This window comes from Puma concolor, chromosome D3 (assembly GCF_028749965.1).
Source record: "Puma concolor isolate L17-30 chromosome D3, mPumCon1.1.hap2, whole genome shotgun sequence".
NCBI classification, from domain to species: Eukaryota; Metazoa; Chordata; class Mammalia; order Carnivora; family Felidae; genus Puma; species Puma concolor.
Window position 1 is genome coordinate 31971375 of NC_141678.1, and position 25238 is coordinate 31996612.

A 25238-nucleotide genomic window follows, 5' to 3' on the forward strand; every position below is an offset into this window, starting at 1 on the left:
AGCCCCTCAATAGCAAAAGCAATCTTGAAAAAGAATAACAAAACTGGGGGCACCTGGTTGTCTTAGTTGGTAGAACATAGGACTCTATCTCAGAGTCCTAATAAGTTCAAGGCCCACAGTGGGTGTGGAGCCTACTTAAAAAATATAATAAAACTGGATGTATCACAATCCTAGGTTTCAAGATTCACAACAAAGCTACAGTAATCAAAACAGTATGGTACTGGCACAAAAACAAACACATAGATCAAGAGAACAGAATAGAAAGGGCAGAGGGCACCTGGCTGGCTCAGTCAGTTAAGTGTCCAACTCTTGATTTCGGCTCGTCATGATCTCACAGTTCATGGGTTAGAGCATGTAGGGCTCTGTGCTGACAGCATGGAGCCTGCTTAGGATTCTCTCTCTCCCTCTCTCTCTCTCTGCCTCTCCCCTGCTCATGTTCTCTCTCTCTCTCTCAAAATAAATGAACTTAAAAAACAAAAACAAAAAAAAAGAACAGACAGCCCAGAAGTAAACCCACAATTATATGGTCAATTAATCTTCGACAAAGGCAGCAAGAATATGCAATGGGAAAAAGACAAGTCTCTTCAATAAATGGTGTTAAGAAAACTAGACAGCAACATGCAAAACAACAAAACTGGACCAATTTCTTACACCAGGGTCCTAAATGTGAGACCTGAAACCATAAAAATCCTAGAAGAGAGCACGGTGGGTTATGTCTCTGACACTGACCATAACAACTTATTAGATATGGTCTCCTCAGGCAAGGAAAATAAAATAAAAAATAAACTATTGAGACTACATCAGCATAAAAGGCTTCTCAACAGCAAAGGAAACAATCAACAAAATATCTGAAAAAGGGGTGGTATCCAAAATATATATAGAACTAATACACAACCAAAAAAACAATCCAATTTTTAAAAATGGGCAGAAGACATGAACACACATTTCTATAAAGAAGACATACAGATGGTCAACATACACATGAAAAGATGCTCAACATCACTCATCGTCAGGTAAATGCAAATCAAAACCACAATGAGATATATGACCTCATACTTGTCAGAATGGCTAAAATCAAACACACAAAGACAGCAAGTGTCGGCAAGGATATAGAGAGAAAAGAACCCAGTGCAAACTGCACTGCAGCCACTGTGGAAAACAGTATGCAGGTTCCTCAAAAAATTAAAAACAGAACTACCCTCTGATCCAATAATCACACTACTGGGTATTTACCCAAAAAATACAAAAACACTAATCCAAAGGGAGACATGCATCCCTGTTTATTGCCTCATTATTTGCAACAGCCAAATTATGGAAGCAGCCAAAGTCTCTATGGATAGGTGAATGGATAAAGAAGGTGCAGTTCACACACACAGGAATATTACACAGCCATTAAGAAGAATGAAATCTTGCCATTCACAATGATGTGGATGGAACTAAAGTCTATTATATTAAGTGAAACAAGTCTGTCAGAGAAAGACAAATACTAAATGATTTCATTCATATGTGGAATTTAAAAAACAGAACAGATGAACATAGGGGAAGAGGGGGGAAAAAAGAGTGGGGGGCAAACCATAAGAGACTCTTAACCATAGAGAACTAAGCGTTGATGGAGGGAGAGGAGAGGGGCTAGGGTGATGGGCATTAAGGAGGGTACTTGTTGGGATGAGCACTGGGTGTTAGTGATGAACCACTAAATTCTATTCCTGAAACCAATATTACACTATAGGATAACTAACTAGAATTTAAATAAAAACTTGAAACAGAAAAAAAAAGAAAAAATCAAAAATAAATAAATACATACATAAAAATCTAGCCTACTAAAACAAAGATCTATATAAATTCAATCTATGATTCCTTATTCACAATTCCATAATCCAAAATATCTAAAAATTGTGGCAGCAAAACCTGTCCTTAATTTATAATTTGTATTTATCCCAATCAGTTAGTTCATCAGCCTGACCTTCAAAGCCATGAATAATTTGGTCCCTTCCTACCTGTCTGAGTTTGTTCCCCAATTTAGCCTCCTACAAGTGCTGTAAACCTGCCACACAAAATCACAAGAGTTTGGCTAGTCTCCAAACATGGTCTAAAATGCCCCTACCTTAGGGCCTTTACAAGAAGCTATTCCAGCTTCCTGAAATATACTTCTCTTCCCAGATCCATGTTAGGCCTATCACAGGTCTTTTCAATAAAGAGGAAAAAATGCATCACCCTTTTTAAAAAAAAATTTTTTTTAATGTTTCTTTATTTTGAGACAGAGAATGAGTATGCATGCACGTGCACAAGGAAGGGACAGCAAGAGAGGGAGACAGAAAATCCAATGCAGGTTCTGTGCAAGTCAGACGTTCAACCGACTGAGCCACCCAAGCGCCCTGCATCCTTTTCTTTTCTTTTTTTTTAATTTTTTAATATTTATTTATTTTTGAGAGGGACAAAGAACAGAGAGTGAGTGTGAACAGGGGTGCGGCAGAGAGAGAGGGAGACAGAATCCAAAGCAGGCTCCAGGCTCAGCACTGTGAGCACAGAGCCCAAAGCAGGGCTCAAACTCATGAACTGTGAGATCATGACCTAAGCCAAAGTCAGATGCTCAACCGACTGAGCCACCCAGGCGGCCCACCTACGTCCCCTTTTAATAAGGCTTCACAGCTACCTTCCTCAATATCAGAACTCATTTGTTACCCTCCTACAATTCCTGTACAATTTGTACTGTTGACACACATCTGATGTAGTCAGAAGGTTGGCTGTGCATCTCTGTTCTCACTTGGCAAAACTTTCAGAGAGCAAAGGCTAAATATTTCATTGTTCCACCAGTTTCTTAACATAGTGCTTTATACTCTGGTCTCTAATGATAGTAAACTGAGGAATGAGGTAAATCATACCAGGATTCATAATAATAAGTTTTGAAAAATCCCATCACTCAACAGAAGTGACCATTTGAGTATAGGTATGGAGGAGATAAAGAAGGCGGCAAAGAAACAAAAAGCTGGCAATGATTACTGAAACAAAGAAGCAGAAAGACATGGAGCAGCAAGGTAAGGACTAGGAAAACACAAGTCACTTTACAGTACCAGAAGAATCGTCCAAGCTTGTCAGTGACATAAGTTTCTCATTTTCTAATAAACTAGTGTGGCTTAAGTCATTGCTTGGATTCTTGTCTTCAAATTTCTTTCCAGCATGAGGAACAACAATCTGTAAGAAATAAAATGCAAGTAAGAGAAGCAAACTCATTTCTTTGAAGACCACAGCACAAGGTTACAAAAAAGACCGCCAATGTGCTCACTCTGTGTAATTCACCATTTAGGTAATAAGGGCTAGCTGTTTTATTATGAATCAATAACTTTCTTCCTGCCCCCATGCCACCTTCCTTCCCTGGCCCACCCAATGAGACACTGTTAAAATTTAACGTCTTAAATTGTGTTAAATTTAACGATGCTCGAGGACCTAATATTCTAGTCAGTATACAAATACCCAGATGAATTTGAACACAAGGCTTGCTTTGGATTCCACAGCTTACATTGGAACCACAGATTTTTCTTTTCCTCAACCGAAGAACCACATAACCCTAAGGGCACACAGCAGTTTGCTAAGGGCATTCAAAGTCCAGAATAAAAGTTGATGTTGCCTTCTAAGTATCAATTTTATTTCACAATCATATTAAATATGTATCAGACAATACCATCTTTAAAATTAGATTGCAAAATGCATAGCAATTTTTAAGACAAAAACTTGGCCTCTCTGTGCAATTGCATACTTGCAGAGAACAGTGCTGAATTATGCTCATAAAAATCTAAAGATGTGGAATCTAAAAAAAACACAAATGAACAAACAAAAAACAGACTCAAACACAGGAACAAACTGGTCGTTCCTGGAGGGGAGAGAGTAGAAGGATGAGTGAAACAGTTGAGTAAGTAGTCCAAACTTCCAGTTATAAAACAAATAAGTCACAGAGATGACGAGTACCACATAGAGAATACAGTCAATAATATTGTTATAACTTTGGATGGTGACAGAGGATAACTACACTTCTGGTGGGGAGCATTTATAAGCACAGAATTATTGAACTGCTACACTGTATACGTGAAACTAATATAACACTGTATATCAACCACACTTCAATTAAAAATAAAAAGGAGCTTATTCTCACCACTCCCTCCCCCACACACACAAATCAAATGTATTAGTAGTTCCCTCTGGTCTACATTTTCTAATATATTTATTTTCCTCCTGCTCTCACTTCATCATCTCCTTTTTAGCAAGTATCTTATATTTCTATACTTGTTTTGCTGCTTTCCAGTTTTATGGTCCCTCTCTTACCATCAACGATTTCTAATACTTTTAGGAAGTCAATTCTTCAACAATCCTAAAAATAATAAATTTCCTATCATAAAGAAAAGTTATAGGGGCACCTGAGTGGCTCAGTCAGTTAAGTGTCCAATTTTGGCTCAGGTCATGATCTCACAGTTCATGAGTTCAAGCCCCATGTCGGGCTCTGTGCTGAGACAGCCCAGAGCCTGGAGCCTGCTTCAGATTCTGTGTCTCTCGATCTCTCTCTCTCAAAAAATAAAGAAAGAAACATTAAAAAAAAAGAAAGAAAGAAAAGAAAAGTTATGGTCTCTCCCTTTAGAAACCATGTCTTCTAAATGTTCAGGAAATCATGCTTTCTGACTTAATTTCAATTTGACTACACCTGAACTTCCTCAAAAAAGCATCTCTCAAATTTGAAAGTTAGTAGTTATTTATACATAAGGAGCAAATATATAGAACAGGGGTTGACAAACATTTTCTGTAAAGAGTCAGCTAGCAAAGTATTTCAGGTTTTATCAGCCTTACAGTCTCTATCACAACTTCTCAACTCAGCTGTTGTAGCACAAAGCAGCCCTAAATAATACAGAAACAAATGGGCATGGCTGTGTTCCAACAAACTACAGAAACAGGCAGATTGGATTTGGACAATAAGCCACAGATTGCCAACCCGTACATAGCACAGAGAAATAACTCTTTAGAACTTTTTGTTTATATTATATATTAAAAAAAAAAACTCATAAATATGAGACTCCAAACCCAAAATCCCTGCTAACCATTTATGTTGGACTTGGAACTGTTTCTCTGCTTAGTGCCCCTTCCTTTGAGGAGCGCATCTCTTTCTACATCACATGGACCTGGTGGGGTAGTCAGCCACACTCCACTCTGTGCATATATATAGACACTGAGGCATATGTACATACACACATACACACACACACACAGAAGTGGACATAAGTCCAGGCTCAACAGAGTGTTTTATTCCAATTTAACCCCTTGGCACAGTGATTTACAAAAAGGAGAACACATGACCCAAGTGATCTCATTAGAACTGTCGCCTTTTTCTTTTTTAATTCATCCTTAAAGAAAGATCATGGTCTTCTTTTTTGATCATAAATGTTAAGAATGAAGCAGGGGGGTGGGGGGTGGAATCTGGGTGGCTCAGTCGGTTACAGATCCTAAGCGTCCAACTCTTCATTTCGGCTCAAGTCAAGATCTCACAGTTCATGAGTTTGAGCCCTACATCGGGCTCTGTGCTGACAGCGCAGAGCCTGCTTGAGATTCTCTCTCCCTCTCTCTGTCTCTCCCCTGCTTGTGCATGTGCACGCTTGCGCTCTCTCTCTCTCTCTCTCTCTCTCTGTGTCTCTCAAAAATAAACTTGGGGCGCCTGTGTGGCTCAGTTGGTTGAGCATCCAACTTCAGCTCAGGTCATGATCTCGTGGTTCATGAGTTTGAGCCCCGCACTAGACTTGCTGCTATCAGTGCAGAGCCCGCTTTGGATCCTCTGTCCCTGTCTCTCTCTGCCCCTCCTGTGCTCTTGCTCATTTAAAAAAAAGTGAGGGGTGCCTGGGTGGCTCAGTTGGTTGACTGTCCAACTTCAGCTCAGGTCATAATCTCATGCTTCGTGAGTTTGAGCCCCACATTGGACTCACTGCTGGCAGTGTGGAACCCGCTTCGGATCCTCTGTCCCCCTCTCTCTGTCCGTCCCTCCCACCCCCCTGCTTCAAAAATAAAACAAAATTTAAATGAATAAACTTGAGAGAGAGAGAGAGAGAGAGAGAGAGAGAGAGAAACCCTTACCTTCCCAGAGCCATCATTGCAGAGAGAGCCAGCAAGGAGTGAAGTAGAGCAGAGGTGAAATCCTGATAACACATGAGGCTCTAGACCAGCACTACTCAGTTCCTAGTTACTTGAAGGAGTAACATGGCTTTCTACTACTTACAAGTAAGAGACCTGTAATATCACTACTATTTAGCACTCACACATGTGAGATAGGAACTTTTACTCTCCCAGTAACACTCCAAAAATTGATAACATGTAAACGATTACCTTGTTCTCCTTATTATTCGTCCATGATTGTAAACAAAAATCAATAGGCGAGTCTGTTGGAGAAAACAAAAATAACTGAGACCAAATTATTTTATCAACTAAATACCCAACAATTCCTAAACATAGCAAATTAATGAACTAAACATTTTTTCCCTTTAAGGAGAATAGAGCACTTTTAAATGATGGTATAGGAACTTATCATTTGATCAGTTAAATTAAAACACTGTCAGGGTGGGGAAGTATAAAAAATTATACATATGCCAAAAAAAAACTTAAGCATGAATCTAATCAAGCCTTTTAAGCAAACTTTTGCTTTACAGAGGATACAGGAACAGAGAAACAAGAAAAATGACAGCATGACTAAGCATATGGAAAATCTACAGGGTGACTGACCTAGTCAACAGGCACTGACTAAAGAGGCACAACAACAAATATACCACAACATAAGGTAATCTTCCTTGGACACCAATTCAAGCAAACCAACCTGGATAATTAGCAAATGAATATAGACTAGAGTACTATGTAATAAAAGAACTGTCAAGTCTGTTAGCAGTGTTAATAGCATTGTGGTTATATAAGAAAGTATCTGTATTTTGAGAGATGCACACTAAAATATGTAGGAAAAAAATGACATTTGGAATGTTAAAATATCAGGAAAAAAGGTAATAAAAAAACAGAAGAAATAAAGCAAGTATGAATAAATCTTATACTAGATTGTGGGATAAGTATAAGAGATTTTTTTAACAGAAATAAAATTTGCATACCATGAAATCACCTTTCTAAAGTGTACAATTCAGCAGTTTTTAGTATATTCACAAGGCTGTGCAACCATTAGCACTCTCTAATGCCATAATATTTTTACCATTCCAGAAACAAATACTGTACCAGTAGCACTCACTCCCCATTCTCCCCTTCCCTGGCCCTGGCAACCACTAATCAACTTTCTGTCTCTATCGATTGTCTATTTGGTATCTACAGATGTACCTGTGGATGAACAGAATCTCTTGTAACATGTGGCCTTTTGTATCTGTCTTCCTTCACTTAGCCTAATGTTTTCAAAGTTCATCCATGTTACAGTACATATCAATACTTCACTGCTTTTTATGGCTCAATAACCCTTCACTATATGGACACACTACATTTTGTCTATCCATTCAGCAGTTGATGGAGATTTGAGTTGTTTCTACTTTTTGGCTACTGTCATTAATGCTGCTATGAACATTCATGTACAAGCTTTTGCGTGGACATGTTTTCATTTCTCTCAGGTATACACCTAGGACTGGAACTGCTGGCTTATACGGTAGTGCTATGTTTAATGTTTTAAAGAACTGTCAAACTACTTTCACAGCAACTGCACCATTTTACATACCTACCAGCAAAGGAAGAGAGTTTCGATTTCTCCATATCCTCACCAACACTTGCTGTTTCCAACTTTTTGATTATAGCTATTCTAGTAGGTGCATAGTGATTATCTTGTGGTTTTGATTTGCATTTACCTGATGACTAAGATGTTATGCATCTTTTCATTTGTTTATTGGCCATTTGCACAACTTCTTTAGACAAATGTCTATTGAAATCCTTTGCCCATTTTACAGTATGGGTTGTTTTTTTTTATTGAGTTGTAAGACTTATTTATATATCCCTTATCATATATATGATTTGCAAACATTGTCTTCCATCCTTGTGTTGCCTTTTCACAGTCTTAATAAGTCTTTTGAGACACAAAAGGTTTCAATTTCAATGAAGTCCAATTTATTAATTTTCTCTTTTATTGCTTGTGAGTATGAGGAGTTAATATCATTCTCACTACATTCATAAATATTTGACACTTTTCATCAAGGGAAATACAAACATCTCAAGATTTTTAACATAAACAGGGGCATCTGGGAGGCTCAACTGGTTAAACATCTGACTTCGACTCAGGTCATGATCTCATGGTTCATGAGTTCAAGCCCTGTACCAGGCTCTCTGATGCCAGCATAGAGCCCACTTTGGATCCTCTGTCTTCCTCTCTTTGCCCCTCTTCCCTACCCTCTCAAAAATAACAAAATAAACATTAAAAAAAAAGAATTTAACACAAACATAAAAATGTGCATTCATTCATCAATTGTAAAATATAGGCTCAAGCAAGGCCTTTGAAGTACATTTGGAGTTACATGCTATCTTAACTACATAAGCCTACAATACATGGTTTAAAATATCTAGCTTTAATTTCTCTGATGAAAGAGAACAAAGAGTACTTAAAAGCAATCTGAAAGCAGCAGTCTGTAAGTTATTTATTTTACAATCTTCCCCACATTTTTGTAGTTTCTTCCCCAGATTCAATTTGAAAACAATTGTTCAAATGACTCCAAAGTGTTAAACTTGGTTTTCTTAGAAATAATAATCTTTTCGGGGCGCCTGGGTGGCTCAGTCGGTTAAGCGTCCGGCTTCGGCTCAGGTCATGATCACACAGTCCGTGAGTCCGAGGCCTGCATCGGGCTCTGTGCTGACAGCGCAGAGCTTGGACCCTGCTTCAGATTCTGTGTCTCCCTCTCTCTCTGCCCCTTCCCTGCTCATGCTCTGCCTCTCTCTGTCTCAAAAATAAATAAAAACATTAAAAAAAAATTTAAAAAAAAAAAGAAATAATAATCTTTTAGAATTTATAATTCACCAATGTATATAAAAATAAGTTTAGGAACAAAAATGACTACTGGTAAAAATATAAATTAATTGGAGCAGGGGCGCCTGGGTAGCTCAGTCGGTTAAGCGTCCAACTTTGGCTCAGGTCATGATCTCGCGGTTCGTGAGTTCGAGCCCCACGTCGGGCTCTGTGCTGACAGCTCAGAGCCTAGAGCCTGCTTCAGATTCTGTGTTCCTCTCTCTCTGCCCCTCCCCTGTTCACAGTCTGTCTCTCTCTGTCTCTCAATAATAAATAAATGTTAAAAAAAATTTTTTTTAATTAATTGGAGCAGGAAATGTGAAAAGTGTGTCTTGCACAAAGGGTGCTGCAACCATCTGACAGCATGATTTCCTAAGGAAAGGAGTTTTCAGCTTAATCAGCAACAATAATTAAGAGATTAAAAGACCTTTTCCTATAAAAATATTAATAGGTAAACGCCAAGCCATAAGTGTTTTCAGTTTCCGTATCACAGCTTAAGATAAATACCAAAGACAAATGAGAAAGGAAATTGAAATACATACGTTAAGAAGTAATTTCTAAATGTTCAGTACCTTGCACTTGTTCCAGTGGTGAAATCCTATCAAAATGATTTTGGCTCTGAAAGGATTCTGCAGTTTTAGCTTGCTCCTCTTCTGTTCTTGCTATATTTCTTTGCAAATCAGACTCTTCAAGAACAGCATCTGACAAATGCTGACTTTCTATATGGTTCTTTTTCTTAGAGATACAACTTTTTCATTAGGGAACAGAATGATGATGAAATGTTAGTTATCTTGGGTAAATCAATAAAATAGTCATTAATCAGTTATGTATTTAATCTCCCAAAAAGAAAAAATGGATACAGTGAAAAGAAAAATGTCTAGGACCAGCCAGAAACTATTACTGGTTCCACTGTAGGTGCCCTGGGGACTGCACCACCATTTGGGGTCCAGAGATACACAATCTACCAAAATCAAATATAGCATCTTATTGCTATTCTGCCTTGCACGTTATAAAATGGGGGTGTTTTCTTTCTCAAATATCTCTGAATCTATCACATCTACAGAAAAACTCAACTTTCTAAAAACAAGACAGACTTAAACAATACTGATATACTTGCCAAAAAGCTGATTTCTCTGAATTACTAAATGCTTTACATTACTTTTAGCCCCTGCTACTGGCCTTGTCCCCATCTTTGTATTTCTATTGTTTTATATATGGATGACAGTATTTTTCCTTAAAGGCAATTTTTTCCTCCCAATCTCCTACAAAACTTCTTGGGTCCGATGCAATTCACCACAGCCTTCCACCAGCAAGAGGAAGGGTAGCAATGAACTTTTTAGAAAAAGGCCTCTAAATGCAATAAATTCATCATCTGACAAACTGATATCTTAGGGTCAGGCTATAATCTGGCCAGGATGGATGAAATGAAGATAGTCCTTCTCTATTCCAAGTGCTAACCCCCTGTGCCTGAGGCAACTCCCAACTCTAATTCACCTCCCAGGTTTTCCATCTCTTTATTGAGGCTTTATTGAGAAAGCCATTACCATTAGTTTAATCCAAAAGTGCATTCATAAGTAGATAAAGGAAAGTTTTACCCCAAACAGGAGCTGAGTAAAAGAGAGGGTAGGGGTAGGTGAAAAGACTATAAATGGATACAAAGTTGTAAGATATAGAAGAGAGAAAAAGAGTTGGGGGTGCAGAGCAAAGGAATCCAACAGAATGAAAAGGCAATCTACTGAATGGAAGAAAATATCTGCAAATCATATCTGGTAAGTGGTTAATATCCAAAATGTATAAAGAACTCATACAACTCAGTAACAAAAAACAAACAACAGAAAAAAACCCACAAAACACAAAACACTAAAAACAAAAACCCAAACAATACAATTAAAAAATGGTCATATCTGAAAAAGTATTTTCCAAAGAAGACACACAGATGACCAACAGGTACATGAAAAGATGTTTAACATCAACTAATCATTAGGGAAATGCGAATCAGAACCACAATGAGATATCACCTAACATTTGTTATAGTAACTATTATTTAAAAAAAAAAAAACAGGGGCGCCTGGGTGGCGCAGTCGGTTAAGCGTCCGACTTCAACCAGGTCACGATCTCGCGGTCCGTGAGTTCGAGCCCCGCGTCAGGCTCTGGGCTGATGGCTCAGAGCCTGGAGCCTGTTTCAGATTCTGTGTCTCCCTCTCTCTCTGCCCCTCCCCCATTCATGCTCTGTCTCTCTCTGTCTCAAAAATAAATAAAACATTGAAAATAAATAAATAAATAAATAAATAAATAAATAAATAAATAAACAAGAAATAACAGGCATTGGTGCAGATGTACAGTGCTAGTAGGAATGTAAACTGGGAATGTAAGTTGGTGCACCCACTATGGAAAACAGTACAGAGGTTCTTCAAAAATTACAAATAGATCTACCGTATGATTCAGCAATCCCACTGCAGGGTATTTATCCAAAGAAAACTAAAACACTAACGCAAAAAGATATATGGCATCCCCATGTTCAATGCAGCATTATATACAACACCCAAGATGGAAACAACCTAAGTGTACATCAACACATGGGTGAATAAAGAAAAAGTGATAATATATACATAATGGAATATTGTTCAGCCATTAAAAAGGAAATCTTGCCATTTGTAACAACATGGATGGATGGACTTTAACGGTGTTATGGTTATTAAGACAGAGAAAGACAAATACCACATAATCTCATTTATATGCAGAAAATAAAAATGAAAACAGAAAACTAAGCTCATAGATACAGAGAACAGATTAATGTATCCCAGAGGTGGGGACTGGGGGTAGAAGAAATGGGTAAAGGGAGTCAAAAGGTATAAACTTCCAGATATAAAATAAGTCACGGAGATATACAGTATGGTGATTATCAGTAATAATACTATATTGCATATCTGGAATTGTTAAGAGAGTAAATCTTAAAAGTCCTCATCACAAGAAAAAAATTTTCTGTAACTATGTAAGGTGATAGATATTAACTAGACTTATTGTGGTAATCGTTTCACAACACATACAAACATCTAATCATTACATTGTACACCTAATATAACGTTATGTGTCAATTATATTTCAAATAAATAAAATGAGCATATGAAAGAGAAAAAAGACAATAAAGATCTCTATGTGACTTTTTAAAAATAAAAAAAGGTGGGGGCACCTGGGAGGCTCAATCAGTTAAGCATCTGACCTCGGCTCAGGCCATGATCTCACAGTTGGTGAGTTCAAGCCCCACATCAGGCTCTCTGCTGTCAGCATAGAGCCCACTTCAGATCTTCTGTCCCCCTCTCTCTCTTCCCCTCCCTCGCTCACGCTCTCATTTTCCCAAGAATTAAAAAAAAAAAAAAAAAAAAATAGAAGGTGGTAGGGAAGGCAAGTTGGTTACATGAAATAAATAAAAAAGAAGTCATGACATTCAGGTTCATTTCATATTTTAAAGGCCCCCACTCTAAGAAGAGCATACACACTTGGCCCTTAAACAAGATAAGGGTTAGGGGCACCAACTTCCTGCACAGTTGAAAATCTGTGTCTAACTTTTGCCTCCCCCAAAACTTAACTACTTACTACTGTTGATGTAGAAAAAACATACACAGTCAATTAACACATACTTTGTATATGTATTATATATTGTATTCTTATAATAAAGCTAGAGAAAAAAATGTTATTTAGAAAATTATAAGGAAGAGAAAATACACGTATAGTACTATATTTATAAAAAATAATCTGCATATAAGTAGACCCATGCAGTTCAAGGGTCAACTGTAGTGTGACCGTTAGAACTTTATAACAGAGCCAGTTAACCACCTCCCCCCAAATCTACTTCCTCAAAACTAATGGGCTATCGCTTGCCCATTAAAATTCTTCAAATTAAGTCAAATAAGTTTCAAGTAAAAGTGGCAAGAGTAACTTCTAGGAGTGCATGAAAACGACAGTAAGAACATCTATAAAAGTAAAGCAATCTGAATGAGAGCCACCAGTCTTAGCCCAAGCTTACGTCAGATTCTCGAATCTGAAAAGCAGATGGGGTATGCAGGAGAAAGAAAGCTGTGGCCCAGAACAAGAACAAAAGGGCCCAGAAGCAGAAAGGAAATCTGCCAGGAAGAGCTCCAGAAATGTTTCCTGACTACAGGAGGAAGGAGGGCAGGAGGGAGTCTGGAGGGAGGGGTTGACTGAAAGTCTACCAGATGCCTGTGCTGGGCAGTTTTCCACTCCTGCTCCCCAACCAAACAAAACAACAGTGTCAACATGACACCACACATCTAGGATGGCACTTCTCCACACAAGGCATATGAAACGCCTGTGCAGAATGAAACTATAGTGGTGACAGCAGTGTTAAACACCTGGCATGAACGGAAGACTCCCCAGCCTGCTCACCCAAAGTGAAGCCAGCCAGGAGCACTGCCTAGCTTGCACGAAGACCTAACCGAAATGAGACCTGGATACCCACTAGCCCATACTAGCAATCAAGAAGGCAGCCATAAATCAGATTCAGGAGAAGGAGCAGCTTGAGAGATAAAAATAAAGATGAACAAACTAAACAACCCCAGAGACAAGGAATAATTTATAGAACTTTGAAAAATCCCAATTAGTATTCTCAGAAAATGTTCAAGTAGCCATTACATCCACAAAAAGGAGTTATAAAAAATGGAAGACTAGGGCACCTGGGTGGGTCAGCGGGCAAAGCGTCTGACTCTGGATTTCCACTCAGGTCATGATCTCATGGCTTGGTGGTTCAAGCCCCATGTTGGACTCTTCACTGGCAGCACGAGGTCTGCTAGGGAATCTCTCTCTGCCCCTCTCCTGCTCTCTCTCTCTCACAAAATAAATAAAAAAACTTAAGGGGGGGGGGAGAGACCAGAAAAACGAGCTCTCAAAATTATGACTGCCAAATGATTTAATTGAAGGGTTGGAAAAAAAACTGGGAACTTATCTAGAACATTGTTTGCACTGAGACAAACAAAAACAAACAAAGGAAAAAATAATGGAAATAGATCAACCCAGGCAATCCAAACAGTAAAAAAGAAAGAAACATAGAAAATTACCAAAGTAATAATTATCTAGAACTAAAGCACACAGATTTCTGGATGATGCCAATTAGAATTTGGTGGGGGGGGGTGGAGGGGGGATGAGTACAAAAATCACCCACCACAGACTGAGAGAGGATTCTAGGAGTTTCCAGAAAGAAAAAAGTTCAGACACCAAAGGTCAAGGATCAAAATGACATCAGGCTTCTCATACTATGTAGCTATGCCTTCAAAATATTGTGAAAAGTTATTTTCATCTTTAAATCTTATCCTCAGCTAAAATATTCATTAATTCCAAAGTTAGAATAAGGATATTTTTAAGACATAAATTCCACCCTCCCCCAGAAGGAGGCACAGAAGCCATCCTTCACATGGGTGAAATGCATAGCTCTGCAGCCTGTGGAGCACCATCACAGCAGACATAGAAGTCTGGCTCTCAGACAACAACCAAGATCTTCAGACTACTCAATGGAGGCAAGGAATAGCCCCAAAGCACTCACCTCCATCCATCGAAAGTCTAGAATGAGGCCAGTACACTGTACCTAGGACTCCACCTCACCAGGTCTCCTATCTTCCATTAACAGGGATCTACAAGACCACTTCCCAGATCTCCTGGCCCACATCAAAGAATCAAGAGGCTACTACTGATACTCTCCTCCCTTCTCCTCATATCCACTGTCTCATCACCAACATCAGTTCAGTGGGGCTAACTTCATTCAAAGATCCACAAACACATTCTCCCCCACCAATCCTCCCCAACAAACCCTTCTACTGTACCTTCAAGGTACAGTGCTGGATCAGCCAAATCTTGTTATTCCTGAACTCCTCCTGTGAACACCCCTTTCACCTCACGCTTTAGGGAAAACCTGGATGTCCTATGAGGACACTGCCTGCCCTAAACACTGGCAAATGAGAACTGTCATCTCCCCCACAGCCTTGGAATCACTGGGTGTAGAGATGGAATGTGTGTCTCCATCAACATGTCCTCTCGGTACAACTTCCAGATCACCTTTGCTGAAGTCTCTAGGCCTGGAGTCCTACAACCCCTCATGTCATCTGCCTTAGGACCTCAACTCTATAATGTCCTGACACAACCCAAGCCCCCAATTCATTCATACCACCACATCTCACACTCCCTCACCCTTCTGCTATCCTTTCCTCTTCCTTAACCTAAATCTCATAACCAATTATCACACATCCTCAACTTCCTTATCCTTCACTGCTTTCATCAAACTACAAGCCTAGTTAAACCCAACTCTCCCCTCACACCTTGCCAGCATCCCTGCAGCTGAATGTGGTTGGGGAAAACACCACAATCACATTAAATTCATTACCATGACCCTGGTGGGACTCCTGATGCTGTCTGACAATCCCACTATTTCCCTCTCTGTTCACACTCCCACACTCCCGTGACTGTTTACATCTCTCTACTCCTCCTCCTCCACCCTATGTTGATGACCATGCCTCCTCCTGCACTAAGAGACCCCAAGCACCGAAAAGACAACATTCAAATTCCTACCACCACATGTACCCACACATACTGCCTTCCCACCTGTAATACAGAGGAACTATCCACAGTCCTACCTCTCTCGTCATTTCCTCCATGGCATGTTAGATCCCATCCACTCTTATTTATGTAAAGGCATTGCTCTGGCAATTCTCTTTTCTTTTTATATAATCAGACTTTCCTTTTCCAGATCATTCCTATCTCCATGTAAACTTGCAATAACTTCTCCCACCATAAAAAAGAAAAGAGAAATAACTTCTCTTGACCTACTATACTCACCAGCTATCACAGCCCTGCATTTTGGCTGACTTTTGCAGCAAAACATACCATCTCCAATACTAACCTCTGACACTAGTGTGCCTCCTCCTGCTTCCACCGAAGCCACCTGACAGGGCTACCTACGACCTAACCTATGCTAATTCCAATGGTCATTTCCTAGTCCTCAGTTTTTTGGACACAATTGGACCCCTCTCGCTTCTTTCACATATGCTCTTTATGTGACTTCTGAGATACTGCTTTCTTCCTACCTCAGGCCAGTAATTATTAGTCTTCATGTCTATTCCTCCTCTCTCCACCTTAACGTTGAAGTGCCCCGACATGAGGCCCTGGCGCTCTTCTCTTCATCTACCTCACCCCCTTGATAATCCAACCTCCTAAGTGGTCTTCCTGCTTCCAGACTTGGGTCCAAACAGTGTATTCACCCCACAGTAGCCAGAGTGAACCTTTTAAAACAAAACCCTCTAAAGGTTTCCATCTCTCTCAAAACCCTTGCTCACCCCACAGCTGCTTCCTTCCTGCTGACTGAACCTAGGTATGCTCCTAGCTTAGGGCCTTTACACTGACGCAGCCTCCACCTGAAATCCTCTTCCTCCTGATGTCTACATGACCAATTACCCCCTTCAAGTCTCTGCTCATATCTTACACCTCCTCAATGAGACCGCCACTGATCACTCCCTTCAGCCTACCCAATTACACTCCTTATCATGTTCTACTTTTTTCTAGCACTTTTCCCTTCAAATATACTATAAAACTGTATATTTTAATGTCTTTTTGCTTAATGTCAGTTTCGTTCACTGGTATTTCCTAAGTACTTAGAGAAGTACCTGACACACAGTAGGCACTTGGTCAAAAATACACATGGAATGAATGAGTATACAAAGAGTTAACATCTTTAATATATAGAAAGCACTTATATCCAAATGTTACCAAGAGGCAATTCACAACAAAAATATAAGTAATGAATAAACATTAAAGTATGTTCAATTCCATAAATACTCCATTATGAATTCAAACACAGAAAACTTTAAGAATGCCTGTAATACCACCATCAAGAGATAACTACCATTTACATTTTGGTTTATAGCCTTCCAGATTTTCTTCTATGCATTTATGCATGTGTACAAATTTTTTTACTTCTAAAATCAAGGATTAAAAATAATACCACCAAATGTTGGAGAGGGCTCAGAGAAGTAGGCATTCTCATGTACTTCTTTTAGTGGGAGTATAAAGTGGTACAAATCTTCTAAAGAGCAATGTGGTGATTTGTAACGGTCTTTAAATTAAATATTAACTCAGCAATTTCAATCCTAGGAATTTATCTGAATAAAATAACCTACTAGATGTGCAAATGTATAAATAAAATTCAGTAAATTTGTAATAGCAAAATCTCAATAATCTAAATGCCTAACATGGTGCAGCCATTAACAGGACACATATATACATTAATTATAATTGAAACAAGAGCATATTAATTTTTAAAAGTTAAAAATAGTATGTACAGTTTAATCCTGTATGTGTGAAACAATTTAATATACATATGTATAGGTGCACAGAAAACAGTCTAGTTAGTAAGATTATAGACTTATTGTCTTCCTTATAATTCTCTGTATTTTCTACTTTTTTTAATGAGCATATATTACTTTTGGAATGAGAAAAGCTGTTTGGAAAGACTAAAAATGTTTGTGATTAAAATTATACAAAGAAAACTCTTAAAGATTCTTAGACTTACTCAGAGACAGAGTCACACTTTCATTTTACACAGGATGAGACCTGCTTTTAGGACGGAAAAAACAAAATGAAGGTATGAACTTACTCATCATCCTGGAAGCTAAGGTGTAACTTCTCTCTTGATTCAGCTTCACTCTGGCTACTGGGAGATGACTCTGATGGAACTGAAAACCTCCTTTCTGCTAAATAAGATGCCTGGATATCAGAATACCTACACGCACACAAAAGGTTTTGTTAATAATTAAATTATGCACATTTAAAATTCACCATGACATAGGGCTATATGACTATAACCAATTGAGGGGGGGATGAAAACAAATAGGGCCTCTGGTGTTCAAAATCATCATCTCATATAAAAAGCTCTGAATATCTGTGCATCAACAATGAGGTCTGTCTGTACTAAGCAAAAGAGTCACCGAAATCTTAAAGCTTAAAGTTTTTAGAGAGTTAACTCAACCCCTTCATTCCAAAGGTAAAGACAATGCTTCTTTCCAAACGTTTAAGGGAAGTAGTTAAGATATTTAAGTATGGGCAAACTTTACACATCATACAAGATGGATGAACTGTACACAGCACATATGGAGATACAACTCAAATTACCAGCTACCAGTAAGGCTGAACTAATATAAACCCAAAACACTATGAACAGAAAAATGGATTAGTAGACCAAAAGGTCCCTGGTGCTCAGTTCCAAATCCACCCATCCACTAGTGATGAACACAATGGTCTAGGGAAACATACAATAAATTTTTTATAACAATTATATATATATATGAATATATATAATAGATATAAACACATGTGATATATTTATGTATATATAGTATACATAAAGCAAAAGCTCAAGCATGGCTGAGACATTTTTACAGAAGTATCAGTGTATTACAGGCGTTTAAGACCTTAACAAAAAATCGTCTTTTCAAACAATTCTTACCTGTTATCAGTCATGGATCTATTTCTAGCAAGTGTTGAAACAGCGACAGGTAAGCCAAGATTTGAAGAAAGAGTGACATTTTCCAAAATCTCACTATTACCAAGTAATGAATTGGTTAAAAAGCTTGGAAAGGACTCTTCAGCTATACCTCGAAAATCTTCCATCTCACTGCAATAATAAAAGATTTTTACAAATCAAATACTACTATAAAACTTTTTGAAATGACTAAAAGTCTCATAAATCTTAGAAAACTGATAAATCTTAAGGGAAAAAATCATTTTTTTGGAACACCACGAAGAGATATGATCAGCAAGCATTTGGAGGTAAAGTAATTCTCAGAGTACTTTGCTACTTCCTAGCTGAGACTATAAATGTCAAACTATCTTTTTATAATTAACATAGTAACAAAATATAACACAGCTTAATTTACTCATATTTGCTATAACAAGGAGTATCAATTGCCACACTTATTTAGTAAAGAAGCAAAGAAGACACACCCTGCAGGAATATACAGATGATTTCAGGAGTACTTACATGTCTACTGGTTAAGTATTGATTCTAAAATGGAACAGATAAAAATTGAACCAGCAAAATCTAGCCCCTGATTTCAGAGATTATTATCAAGGGTGAGATTATTATCAGAGATTATTATCAAGAAATTATTATCAAATGTTAGTTTAAAAAGGGAGTCCATTCAAATAAAAATATGTTAAATAAAGTATACCTCGCACATGGACAAGGCAAAAATGGTTAAAGTGGTCTACAAAGAACTAACTCGAAAACACTAGCACAGAATCTGTACTACTGAGAGCCTTCAACCAACATTGGCCACTGGTTCTACTTGACCGTGATCACAGTACTCAGGAGATTTAATCTCAAAAATGGTTCAGAGTATTTATCATGTAAGGGGTGTAGGAATTCAGTAAAAAATTAAATCAGGAAAGCCTCAATAAACGAGAGTACTAGTCCTATACCTTGAAGAATTAGCAGAACTTTTATAGGCAAAGTATGAGATGAGGGGGCTTTTAAAGATGACAAACAATAGCAATGGGTAAAGAGAATTAAGATTTATTGCATACCTACTACCTTAACTCATTTATCCCATTTTATGAATGAAGAAAACACAATGAGTCTAAATTAGCTAAATTTACCCAAGGTTGCACAATTAGTAAAATTCAAACCCAGGTCTGACTCCAAATTCCACTCTAAGTGTATGTTGGCAATAGCCAAGTGCTCCAAAGTGTTTTGGAAATGGGTGTACAAAAGAACATAGTGAATGAAACCATGGAGTCAGACTCTGAAAGCCTTAAATGGTGTATTAGGAAGTATGGTATGTATTCTGCAGCCCAGGGAAGGACTGATCCTGGCAGCCTATGGCAGAGGAAGGCAGAGGGCTTAATTCCTGGAAGGATATTCAAAGAGCTACCACAACTGGTGAGATAGAAGATAACGATGGACTGTGTTGGGGCCAATGACAAACACATTAAAGTACAGCTTTTAGGTGATATGGGCTAACTTAACTACTCTATAAAGTAGAAAACATTCATAACTCATTAGAGAGGTATAAAATTTATCTGTGAAATATCCATGCTCCTGTTGGAAGCTCACCTCTCCACCACCTGCACTTGATCCCACCCCTATCACCAATGCAGTGACAACCACTCCAGCAACTGGCCCGCCTCCTAAACATCATCATATATTCTGTTGATTCCCACCAGCATGCTGTTAGATCCCCATGTTTTAAAAAAGCTCCTCCTAAACATCATCAAATATTCTCTGTCAGTTCCCACCAGCATGTTGTTAGTTCCCCATCTTTTAAAAAAGCTTTCCCCTACCTCATACCTGATCGTCCCCCTGAAGCTGCCACCACTGGCATCTGCACTCCCTTTACCACATACTCCTCCAAAAGGAATCATTACTGGCATCCGATTTCACCCTTGCCATTTCCTAAACCCGCTGCAAACTGGCTCACCCCATCAAAACACTTGTCAACATTACCACCGAGCTCCAATAATCCCATGGTCAATTTTCAGTCCCGTCTTCTTTGACCTACCAATATGGGATTGTACTCCTTCCTCATAGAAATACTTTCTTCACTGGCTTCCAAGACACAGCTGTCTGGGCTCTCCAACCTAACCAGCTGCTGCTTTTCCTTCTCCTTGGCTGATTCCTCCTTATCTCCCGGACTTCCACACCGTGAAGTCTCCAGGGCTTGCTCCTAGATATCTTCCACCTACCCAACCTCTCTGGGTGATTGCCCTCAGTTTCAAAGTTTTAAATACAATATGAAATTTGTATCTCCAGCCGGGCCTCTCCCCTGAACCTCAGATACGCAACTACCTACTGTCTAGTAGTTTTCACTTACATATCTTAAAGGCACCTAAATCTGAATCTTGATTCCATCTCATTGCAGCCCCCTCAAGAAGGCCTGCTCTGAGGCTTCCCCAGAGAGAAAATTACAACTCCATTCTCCTGTTGCTCAAATCAGAAATCTTAGGGATTACTAACCACTGCCCCCAACACACACACACACACACACACACACACACACACACACACACACACACACCACCCTAAATGCAATCCCTAAGCAAAAATCCCTAACCAGAACCTATCATTTCTCATACTTCCACTGCTACCACCTTGGTCAGGCCACCACCACCTCCTGCCCAGATAATACAAAAGCCTTCCAACTATCTCCACACCTCCACTCTTCCTCCCCTAGTCTATTCCCCACACACTAAAATTATCCATATAAAGTAAGTCAAATTCTGTTACTCCTTAACTCAAACTCTCCACTGGTTTCCCATCTCATTCAGACTAAAAATCAATATTTATAATGGCTAACAAGGGGCTGAATAATCTTATCTCATCTCCTACCACTCTTCTCCCTTGCTCACTCCATCCTCACCATCCTAACCTTCCTGCTGTCCCAACAACTCACCAGGGCTCCAGCCTCAGGGCCTGTGCCCTGGCTCTAACCTCCACCCAGCACAATGAAACCCTAGATGGCCTCACATTTTGCTCCTTTACTTCTTTCAAGTCTTTGGGTAAAAGTCCACTTACCCACCTGGTCTTCTTCACCAATCTTCCTCATCAATGCCAATTGTCTTGCCCTCCTTTCTTTTTTTCTGTGGTGCTGACCACCATCCAGCATGCTATATAATTTACCTGTTTAACTGTTTTTTCTCCGTATTAGAATGTAAGCTCCATGAGGGCAAGGACTTGGCCTACTTTACCACTGAATTTCTATCTAAAGCAGTGCCTTGCCTAGAGTAGATCCTGAATAAAGTTGTTGAATGAACGAATGTCTTCATACTATGTCAATTCATAGCAAATTTATCACCAACTATTATATAAGCACCATTCTCACAGATCATGCCCCAGTATTTTCCTTTCTTCAGTATTTCTATTTTCTTTTCTTGATTTCTATACACATGTGCAAAACCATCCCATGTTAGTACTTCCTGCCACCACCTTCTCACCTCCTCTTCACAGCCAAGTGTCTTAGAAGAATCCAAATTACAACTTCTGTATGTCACTTGACATCTTTCTCTGTTTCTTACATGGTAGGAATACCCAGGATTCCGATCTCAGAGCTTAGGTTATGCAACGTACATCTTACACCCTTAGGTAGGGAACTCAAACTCAAATGCTTTTAGGCACAAATACTATCAGACAATAGGACTCCAAGTGGAGGTCAACTAGAAGTTACAGACCCCACTTGAACACATTTCAATTCGGTAAGAAACACGGCTGCCAAATAAAACACATCCACTGGTGGAGCCCATTCCTGAGGGCAAAACATGTTTCTGTGTCTGCTATCAACACTCTCCTCTACTGAAAAGGCTCCCAACCAGTCTCCACACTTCTATTCTTGCCACCCTACAGCTAAGTCTCCACACGGCAACCAAAGGGACCATTAAATACGAACCAGGTACCACACCCCTATCGAAATTTTCAGGGAGCCACCCCACCCTCCAGTCCTGAGGCTCATTCACCACATACTGGTGTCTCTGTTGCTGTAACACCCAAGCTCATCCCTGCCTTGGGGCCTAGAATACTCTGCTAGATCTTTGCACAAGCTAGCTCCTTCATAACATTCACCTTAATTTAAATGTCCCATTGTAAGAGAAATGATCCCTCATCATTAATCAAGTGTAGCCCCACAGTCTCTCACAATTGTTTTAACTTCTTCCAGCACTCATCACTATTTTTGTATTTTTCTTCCCCCACTAAAAATATTTTTCCCTGAGACATGAACCTTGCCTATCTGTCCATCACTCTTACCTAACACCTATAATAATGCCTAGCACATATTTATGAAATGAATGAATGACTGATAACATCTTTGATTTTAGGATACCAGTTTCTTAGGGACACGTCAATCTCATTCACCCATATATACTCAGTAACTTATACAGAGTTAGGAATATGAACTGGAACAAAAAATGAGTTGAAAGAAATAATCTATACCCCCTAGCTACCTAGCTGACATACAGGGTCTACTCTATTACCAGATAATGCACCAACTACTTTATATACATTTCTCTAATCCCTGCATCAAATCTGCAACAGAGTCATTATTCCCACTACTGAAAGAACTGAAGCGAAGAAAGGGAATTATGAGAATTTTCCAGGTCACAAAGCACAAGTAGGATCAGAGGATTCACAGCCAGGCAAGTCCGCCCCAGAGTAATCTTTTCCTCTGCACTAATGCCATCTTCCTCATTTTGAAATCACCTTCAGCCCAGACCTCCCTATCCTGAGCTCTAAACTCCTATTTCCAAATAGCTCTTTGACATCTACTTTACTCCTAACTGGCTCTTAAGTGCTGCAAAGTTAACAAATATAAAACCAAACTCATTACCTTTCCTCCACCCACTCTTCCTATTATCTTTAATTTTACCTATGTTATCCCTATTCTTGTTCTCTCAATTAGTTATAAAACTCCAATGCTTCTAACTCCAAATAGATTTCTAACTCCAAATAGATCTCTGGAGCTAAGATCCACTTCTATATTCCCAACATCTGCCACCTATCACCTTTTAATCTAAACTATTGCACAAGTCTTCCAAGTAGCCTCCCCACATCCAACCTTGTAATCACTAAGTTATTCATTCATTTACACATATGTAAACCACATTAAAATATATACCAAATTCTTTGAGGATTTATCCTTATTTAGAGTCAAATGCAACAAAATTCAGATATTAAGCAAAGATCATTCATGCAACAATCATTATCAAATGCAAACAATGAAACACACTCTGCTTATCACTGGGAATGCAAAAATGAAGCTGCTCCCCTCAGGGAGCTGACAGTTCCTATCAATTATGATCAACTATGATCCTTATTAATTATGACAGTGTTAAGTGCTGGGATACAGCTTTGCTATGGGACCAGTGGTAATACAAGCCAGGGGAAGATTCCTTGAGATGTAATCTAATATCTAGTCTCTCGTTTCCAGAAAGGATTACACCTGTTCTAAATCATCCATGGATATACTACACGCCTAAATTTTCCCAGAAGGAAAAATTCCCTAAATTCCCTCTATATTGCATTACCCACCCCTCTTCCATCACCTAAAAGTGAACACAACATAACATTACCTTTCTTTTTACTATATCTTAACTATGTAGCTATCTTTGGGATTTCTCTTGCTATATCCTTAAAGCAGGAATTTCACATTTGAGTTTCACATTTCAGTTTACTAATATTTAATTGCTTTAATTACATTTCTGGGTACATAAAAATTCATTCACGTAAATCATTAATTGGAAGTCTACACGTATAATTTAAACATTCAAAACCATATGCTGTCAAGCTTCCCTAACATTCATCATTTTTTCTTGGTGTTCTAAGAAACAATCTGTAATCAGGTATGCATTTAATATATTACTTTTCAAAGCTTACCGTAAACTTTGATCACAAAACTGAAATTCGGTGAAAATTTTTGATTTTTGGAACAGTAAAAACTCCAGTCGAATGACCTCAAAATGGCAGCAGCAAACGGAGATACTTTCATAAAAACAGCTGTCCTCCAAACGACTGCCTTGAAAAGGACCTCATGTTTTACTAAACAGACTCTGAAATTAAGAGACATCAAAAGTATAGGGATATTAAACATTGTCTCCTTTCATGTTTTTTTTTTTTCTTCATACAGAAATCAGATCAAGAAATGTAGGAAAGGTACTGGGAGTAAATGTGAACGCGGCCTAGCAGAAACCAAAACAAAATGTGAAAAATCGGGTGACACTGGCAGACACCTCTACATTTACTTAACAACGTTACTTCGTGGGTCAGTCTTGGATGAAAAGGAGAAACAGAGTCGCCGGTCACGACACACACAAAGCAAACACTCCAGTCAAGGCACTTTCCAACAAGAAACTCCAGAGCAAAGCGCATTGGTCCCTGGAAGTCACCATGTGGAAGGTGGGGAACACAAAGATGTGATCCCCAAAATCAAAACCCGATTCTTTCAAGGCAAATCTCTCAGAGGCGCCCAATTAAACTCACTGAGCAGAATTCAGCGTGGCGGCGGGGCTGAATGCAAAGGGGCCGACGGAACATGACCGCCGGGCTCCAGCCAGCGCCCCGTAGTCCCGGGCCGGGAGCCTGAGCCCCGCGCCCTACCCCGGCCCAACCGACACTGCCCTATCAGCTCGGCAACCAAAATGCCTGCCGAAGGTGAATTCACCTGCCCCCTGACAAACCACAGTCAAGACACAGTGGACCCCT

General features: G+C 39.1%; 1 protein-coding gene across 3 annotated transcripts in view; it reads right to left on the bottom strand.

Moving 5' to 3' along the window:
- Positions 1 to 25238, bottom strand: part of CEP192 (centrosomal protein 192) — a 135146-nt gene that overhangs the window by 106950 nt on the left and 2958 nt on the right. For 2 of the 3 annotated variants that reach the window (XM_086682400.1, XM_086682398.1), the window contains exons 2-7: positions 24414 to 24586; positions 18498 to 18665; positions 17649 to 17774; positions 9568 to 9743; positions 6355 to 6407; positions 3072 to 3192 (exon numbers count right to left, since the gene is read on the bottom strand). In XM_086682400.1, coding sequence (XP_086538526.1) covers positions 3072 to 3192; positions 6355 to 6407; positions 9568 to 9743; positions 17649 to 17774; positions 18498 to 18661 — 640 coding nt within the window. In that variant the 5' untranslated portion in view covers positions 18662 to 18665; positions 24414 to 24586. Of the gene's footprint in view, positions 1 to 3071; positions 3193 to 6354; positions 6408 to 9567; positions 9744 to 17648; positions 17775 to 18497; positions 18666 to 24413; positions 24587 to 25016; positions 25236 to 25238 lie in introns of those variants that run through there. The other variant, XM_086682399.1, reaches the window with a different exon arrangement.